The sequence below is a fragment of the Caenorhabditis briggsae genome, assembly GCF_000004555.2.
Source record: "Caenorhabditis briggsae complete genome, chrV, whole genome shotgun sequence".
NCBI lineage: Eukaryota > Metazoa > Nematoda > Chromadorea > Rhabditida > Rhabditidae > Caenorhabditis > Caenorhabditis briggsae.
In genome coordinates, this window is record NC_013488.2 from 4335502 (window position 1) to 4342960 (window position 7459).

Here is a 7459-nt window from a genome sequence, read left to right on the forward strand (position 1 = left end):
AGCAAGATATGGCGATAGGATCGGATCCTGTTTCACGTGAAAACGAAGAGAACAGGATTTTATCACGCCCGATAAATCTCTCTATATCTTTCGAATCTGAAGGAGAGAAGAATTGTGGCCGAATGGTCTAGTGGTATGATTCTCGCTTTGGGTGCGAGAGGTCCCGGGTTCAATCCCCGGTTCGGCCCATTCCTTTTTTCGTTTTTTTTAAAGAACCATTTTAACCTCAAAAGGTTGAGAATGGGTCATTTTTAGCAAGCTTTTTTTCAATTTTTAACAAATTTTAGACTGAAATGGCATGTTTTATGCTAGTTTCGAGCTTTGTGGTGAAGGCAAGCATAAAATTTAATACTGATTCAAATGGTACTAAAACTGGAGCTCTAGCTCAAATAGATATGATAATTCTAAATGCGTAGCTGAAAAAATCATATATCGGCTCATTTTTTACCTAGAGCTTTGATTTTAGTCTTGTTCGAATGGACAGTTTCGAGTCATTCTCCACTATTTTAACTTAATTTTTTGCTCAGTATCTTCATCTATTTTGACCATTTTTTGTTGGAATAAGATATTTTAGGTCATTTCTAGCTTTCTTTCACCCTTTTTTGAAGTATTTTCCACGTTTCAGGCCGAAAATCCCTGAGTTTCTGCACTATTCAAGGAAGAAAGAGTACGTTTCCCAACAATTCGTTTCGTTTTTTTTTTGCATAATCGCATTTCCTCGGAATCATTGTTCATTTTTATCTTTTTCTTTTTGACATAAACCTCTCGTTTCTCTCTTCTCTCTCTCTCCGCATTCCAGAAGGTCACACCAACTGACAGGATGACGAATCGCTTTTTTTCTCCCCCACCAACAAATACATACCTGCGAATCATTCAACGTGATCAGCGAGTTCTCCTTTCGCCGCGATCGTGTCACACACCAATAGTGGCCAAAGTCGAGCTGATGTCCGGCATGGATGATGGCTCCGCAGAACTTGTAGACTGTCGATTGACTAGCTGTCGCCATGGAGGAGACGTCGAGGGTTTCCTGAAAAAAAAAAGAAATTCGGCTTTTTGGCTCAAAATTGCTAGGAAAATGGATTTTTTTCTAGTCATTTTTGACGATTTTCTAGCTAAATTTTAGCATTTTTGAGCTTAGCAAATTTAGAAAAATGGGCTTTTCTGGTAATTTTTAGGCTTGGAAATTCAGAATTTGAGCTTTTTTGTCTTCAAAAAGCTAGGAAAATGGGGTTTTCTGGTGATTTTTGACGATTTTCTAGCTTAATTTCAGCTTTTTTGGCTCAAAAGGGCAAGAAAAATGGGTTTTTTTGGGTGGTTTTTGACGATTCTCAAGCTCAATTTTAGCTTTTTCAAGCTTAACAAGGCTAGAAAAATAGGGGTTTCTGATCATTTTTGAAGCCTGGAAATTCGGAATTTGAGCATTGTTGACTTCAAAAGGCTAGGAAAATAGGGTTTTCTGGTGATTTTCGACGATTTTCTAGCTTAATTTCGGCTTTTGTGGCTCAAAAAACTGGTAAAATGGAGATTTCTGATCATTTTTGAAGATTTCCCAGGCTTTAACGACTCACATTCAATGTGACGGGTCTCGAAATCTTCCGCGCTTCTTTATCATACGAGAATCTGGATATATGAAGCAACAGCACTTGCGGCGCTCTCAACAACGTCGGCTTCACCGGCGCTTCGTAGTTCTTGTTCTTGCACTTGGTGCAAATGTATCCAGAGATCACCGATGGATTGAATAGATTCCTCATGAGGTCCTTGATCGAGTGCCGGTGTCCACTGGGGTCTTTTCTCATCATCCGTACAGTCATTACGGTATTATTCTCGTAATAGACGTGTTTGTATTGGCACCGCTTGCATTGGACCTCGTTGCGAATCGAGTAGCCGAACAGGTCGTCGGAGAGCTTTCGATTCTTCAGAGGTGGCGGATTTTTGGCTGCTGCCTTGTCGAGTTTCGCCAGGATTTCCAGAAGAGCGTCGTGAGCGTCTTCTTGAAGCCCCGCGTTGAACTTTCTGTCCTTTTTGAAGGCGTCAGGGAACCAGCCGATAGGCGCGGACTTGCCTTGGGCGTGGAAGAAGTAGCGCCTCCAGCAGCAGGCTAGGCATACTGAAAACGAATTTTATTGATTTTTCTGGCCCTTTTAGCTGAAAATTTGGCTCTGATAAGTCCGAAAAAGGTATTTTTCAAAAAATAACCTACAGTGATCCTGACAGCGATGCTCTTGAAGAAACCTCACTACCGCTGGCACATGCGACAACAATTGTATGCAGGAGATCGCGTAGCAGAACACCGATGGATTGTTGATCCCTTTTTCTGGATAATTCTGTAAAAAATTATTTTTTTTTCAAAAAAAATTGTTTTCCCTTACAAACCTCTTTCAGCTCATTCCAGGTCCATGCATAGAGACTTCTCACTGCTTCATGATTATCGAGAATCTCATTTCCGCGATCCGACAGTGTGCGAGGCCGATTTGCGCGTTTTACTGAAAGAAAAATTTTTCTCACTAAAAATTTTATAAAAAACAAATTACCTGGCGTTTCTAACGAATTTTCGCCATCTGTAACCCTTGAATTCGAGACGGGCGTCTGCGGACGGCCTCCTGACGATGAGGGAGTGGTGAATAGCCATTTGTTGGTTTTGAACGCTCCCCACCCCTCGTTGTTTACTGTCATTGCTAAAAAATGGTGAAAAATTTTTTTTTGAATAACACAATCAAGAAAAAATCGAAAAAACAGACGAAAAATCGGAGAAAATCGATGAAAATTGCCGAAATTAAGCCGAATTAAAAAGATAAATTAAAGGCGCATGGATTTCGGAGAGCCATCGGGTCTCGAACGGAACTCGAAAACCGTACTCCAAATCCTAAAATGAACGGCTTTTCCATGAATTTTCAGCGATTTTTTTCCGATTTTTTGGGGAAAATTTGCGTTTTTTCGGCAAAAAAAAAGGTGGTTGTGTGTGTTGCGTTTGCGGGCCGTGTCTCTCGACGACGCACCGCTGCTGCTGTTCGCGTTGTCTCGTTTTCTCTGTCCTCTCTTCAGCAGCGCGCAAGCACGAGGCACACGCAGGATGCTCCTCCCCCTTTTTTTGAGGCCCAAAATTTGTGAAAAAATTAAGTTTATGCACTTCTTGACGAACAAAAATTCTCATAAAACTTATAATTTCGAGCAGATATGCAAATTTTCTTTGTCCTACTTTTTTCCGTTGAAAGGGTGGATATTCGAATTTTCGAAAACTTTCGAAGAAATTGAATTTTCCGCTTCCTCTCCTATTTTCAATTTCCTCTTCCCCTTTTTTCCCTTTCTCATCTTCATAAATTATGTTATTGTCCTTCTTTTCTCATCTGTTTCGCCTCGAGCATTCAAATTTCCAGGTAATGATGACGGACATCGAAAAGCAGACCGAGATCCGCGAGAAGAAGGGGCGCAACGTGATGCGTGAGCTCAAGATTCAAAAGCTCTGCCTGAACATCTGCGTCGGAGAGTCTGGAGATCGTCTCACTCGTGCCGCTAAGGTGCTCGAGCAGCTCACCGGACAGACGCCAGTCTTCTCGAAGGCCAGATACACCGTCAGAACTTTCGGAATCCGAAGAAACGAAAAGATCGCCGTTCACTGCACAGTCCGTGGGCCAAAGGCCGAGGAGATTCTCGAGAAGGGACTCAAGGTCAAGGAATACGAGTTGTACAAAGAGAACTTCTCTGACACCGGAAACTTTGGATTCGGAGTGCAGGTTTGTGAATTTTCGACGATTTGCTCATTTGGAGAAAATTAAAAAATATTTTCCAGGAGCACATCGATCTCGGAATCAAGTACGATCCAGGAATCGGAATCTACGGAATGGACTTCTACGTCGTTCTCAACCGCAACGGAGTCAGAGTGTCCAAGCGCCGACGTGCTCCAGGACGTATCGGACCATCCCACCGTGTCGATAAGGAGGAGACGATCAAGTGGTTCCAACAGAAGTACGATGGAATCATCTTGCCACCAAAGCCAAAGACCAAGAAGAATGTGTACCGTCGCCGTTAACTTTCTCTTTTCTGAATAAACTGTTGTTGTTTAAAAAGATGGAAGTTACAAGTTGTTCGGACTTTTTTCAGGTGGTTGTGTAGGTATCTAGGTCAGTAGAATTTCTCTGGTTATTGGGCTAGATTTTGGAACAAAAATCTTCCGGGATGCTCATAATTTTCCAAACATCACAGAGTGTTGTGCTTTATTGAGACAGTGTGACGTGACAATGTTTTAGGTCTGGAAAATCCAAACTTCTGGGAATTCCATAGTTAATTTTCATCCTCATACATATTTCACGGGCCTAAAACTTTGCCACGTCGCTTTCTAATTAAAACTCAACTGCAGCAGTTCGAAGCCGGCGCATTGGACTTAAGTTTTTGTGTAGATTTACGGGATTCTTCCTTCCCGCTGTAGAGAAGAAACAGACATTTTCAATCAGTTTATCATATAAATATGCTGAACTGGGCATGCATTAGACAATCTCTCAAAAAATATGGCAACTTTCAGGGAAAAATACGGGGGGCGCAAACGAAATCAATTTGATCTCGAAAGGAAATCAAGGGGGACATGCTATAAACTAAATTTTAGGGGAAGAAAAAGGGGAAACGGGGTTTAATTAATTACAGAATTATTCGCTCTTCTCATTCTCATATGGAGCCGGAAGCGAGCTCTCGAACTGATCGATTCCCCAGATCTCGCGGGCGTACTCGGCAATCGTGCGGTCCGTCGAGAACTTTCCAGTGGAGGCGATGTTGTAGAGAGCCATGCGAGACCATTTCTCTTGATCACGGAATGTGGCAGCGACCTAAAAATTTAGGATTCTTCTAGATCCTAAAAAAAGGAATTACCTTATCCTGAGCCTCGATGAAGGCATCGAAATCAGCGCAAACCATGAAACGGTCATGGTGACGGAGCATGTTGGACAGATCTTGAAGTTGTGTTGGGTCTTCTGGAGTGAACATGCCTCCATCGATCTGCTCGATGATTTGCTTGAGCACTGGACTCTTATTGATGAATTCCTGGGAAGAATATCCGCGCTTCTGGAGCGCCTCCACCTCCTCCACGTTCATTCCGAAGATGAAGATGTTGTCATCTCCCATCTCCTCAGCCATCTCAACATTGGCTCCATCCAAAGTTCCAATGGTCAGTGCTCCGTTAAGCATGAATTTCATGTTTCCGGTACCCGAAGCCTCGGTTCCAGCGGTCGAGATTTGTTCGGAGAGGTCCGCGGCCGGGATGATTTTCTCGGCCATCGAAACACGGTAATTCTCCAGGAAGATCACTTTGAGACGATCTCCAACGATAGCGTCATTGTTGACTTGCTCAGCGACAGCGGTAATCAGACGAATGATCTGCTTAGCCATATGGTATCCTGGAGCAGCCTTTCCACCATATAAGACAGTTCTCTTGACCATATCGATATTTGGATTCTCCTTTATTCTATTGTAAAGGGCGATGACGTGAAGGATATTGAGAAGCTGTCTCTTGTACTCGTGAATTCTCTTCACGTGCACATCGAACAACGAGGCGGCGTTGACGCTGACGTTGTACTCGTCGGAGAGCCATTGAGCCACTTGTTGCTTGTTCTCCAACTTCACACGACGGATGGAATCCAAGAAGCCTGGATCGTTGGCGTACTCCTTGAGCTTCTGAAGCTCATCGAGGTTGGTGATCCACGATTCGCCGATCTTCTCGACGATCAGGTCGGCGAGAGATGGGTTGGAGAGAAGGAGCCAACGGCGAGGGGTGATTCCGTTGGTCTTGTTTTGGAAACGGTCTGGGTAGAACTCGTAGAAGTCACGGAATCTGGAAATTCAGAGAATTGTTCGGTGGAGCGCGTTTTCATTTGTACACCATTTTTGCACACTTTTTTTCGATTTTTAGTCGATTAAAAAAAAATCGGAAAATGTCTGATTTAAACAAAAATACTAATTTTGCGAACTTTCTGACAGCAATTTTGTAAAAAAAATTTTTTTTTGAAAATTTTCAATTTTTTAGGATTTTCGGGAAAATTCCTTACGTTGAGCTCTTGAGAAGATCAGAGTGCAACGCGGCGACACCATTGATAGCATGCGATGCCACAATGCAGAGATGAGCCATATTGATTCTCTTCTCTCCGAATTGATCAGCCTCCTCGACAATCGACATACGACGCATACGATCGAAATCACCTGGGAATCGATCCGAGATAGTATTCATAAACTTCTGATTAATCTCATAAATAATCTCCAAGTGACGTGGTAGAAGATTCTGCATCAACGACACTGGCCAACGCTCCAAAGCCTCTGGAAGGAGAGTGTGATTGGTGTAGGCATAAGTCTTGATGCAAATGTCCCAGGCCTGATCCCAGGAGAGTCCCTCAACGTCGACGAACAAGCGGATGAGTTCGGGGATTCCGATTGATGGATGAGTGTCGTTGAGTTGGATGGCAACCTTGTCTGGGAAGGTGTCGAAGTTGATGCGGACGGCCTCGCGGTTTCCGTAGATGGAGGACTTGAAACGGCGGATGATGTCTTGGAGAGTGGCGGCGACGAGGAAATACTGTTGCTTGAGGCGGAGCTCCTTTCCGAGGAACATCTGAAAAAAGGAATTTTGAAAGTTTTCCAATTTACAAGCACCAAATTCGAATTCAGTACAAAATTTGAGTCTAATCGCAAAAAACCAGAAGTCTAGCGTTATTTTGAATATTTTCGGCGTTTTTGGGTTACTGTAGCGACAAAAGTACGCAACACCGAATAACGAAAATTTGGGTCATTACCTAGATTTTTAAAGTTCAACTCATGATCTAGATTTCGAAATCTAAGTCATGAAATTTTGAAAATACAAAATTTGGGTCATGACCTAGACTTCTAAAATTCGAAATTCTAAAAATTTAGGAGGTGACCTAGATTTCGGAAATTTGAAATTAGGGGCATGCTACTGTAGCGCCAAAAGTACGCAAACACCGAAGATCGAAATTCGGGCTGAAAATTCGAAATTAGACTAAATCGACGGTGCTAAACGCGAATCTGACATTGCTCAAGAGTGAAAATGACTTTCAAGATCAGGGAACTCACATTATCATTCGGGTAGAGCACACGAGTGATATTCTCCGAGAGATTTCGGTCCATCACCGCCTGAACGTAGTCTCCGTCGTTGAAGAACTTCAGATGGAAGTGATTTTCGGCCTTGGCGGACCACAAGCGAAGGGTGTTGACGATGTTGTTCTTGTATCCGGGGACTGGGGTGTCGTATGGCATGGCGAACACGACTTGGGTGTCGATCCATTTGGATTTGCCCTGGAAATGGTGGAAAATTGAGTGAAAATATGGGGAAAATTGATTTTAGGTGCTGAAATAGCTAATTTTCGACCTTAAATTTCGGTTAAAATCGCATAAAAGCTCAATAAAAATGGGCCGAACCGGGGATTGAACCCGGGACCTCTCGCACCCAAAGCGAGAATCATACCAC

The 7459-nt window shown here is 43.0% G+C and overlaps 3 protein-coding genes and 1 non-coding gene across 4 annotated transcripts in view; 2 read left to right on the forward strand and 2 right to left on the reverse strand.

Annotated features, from left to right (window-relative positions):
• CBG01315 overlaps positions 1-2673 on the reverse strand; it is a gene marked incomplete at both ends in the record, with an annotated part of 3715 nt that extends 1042 nt beyond the window's left edge. Inside the window, 5 exons of the mRNA XM_002636028.1 lie at positions 863-1027; positions 1569-2107; positions 2201-2324; positions 2374-2483; positions 2532-2673. Coding sequence (XP_002636074.1) covers positions 863-1027; positions 1569-2107; positions 2201-2324; positions 2374-2483; positions 2532-2673 — 1080 coding nt within the window. The remainder of the gene's footprint in view (positions 1-862; positions 1028-1568; positions 2108-2200; positions 2325-2373; positions 2484-2531) is intronic.
• On the forward strand, positions 117-188 carry CBG28680. Its single transcript has one exon. It is a non-coding gene (tRNA).
• Positions 2674-3380: 707 nt separating the features above from the next.
• Cbr-rpl-11.1 lies at positions 3381-4027 on the forward strand (the record flags this gene model as incomplete). The annotated part of the gene is made up of 2 exons (XM_002636027.1): positions 3381-3731; positions 3788-4027. 2 exons carry the CDS (start codon positions 3381-3383, stop codon positions 4025-4027), a joined length of 591 nt encoding a protein of 196 aa, XP_002636073.1.
• Positions 4028-4637: 610 nt separating this feature from the next.
• The window catches only part of CBG01313, a gene marked incomplete at both ends in the record, with an annotated part of 7448 nt that continues 4626 nt past the window's right edge, over positions 4638-7459 (reverse strand). Inside the window, 4 exons of the mRNA XM_002636026.1 lie at positions 4638-4814; positions 4858-5815; positions 6030-6586; positions 7066-7287. Coding sequence (XP_002636072.1) covers positions 4638-4814; positions 4858-5815; positions 6030-6586; positions 7066-7287 — 1914 coding nt within the window. The remainder of the gene's footprint in view (positions 4815-4857; positions 5816-6029; positions 6587-7065; positions 7288-7459) is intronic.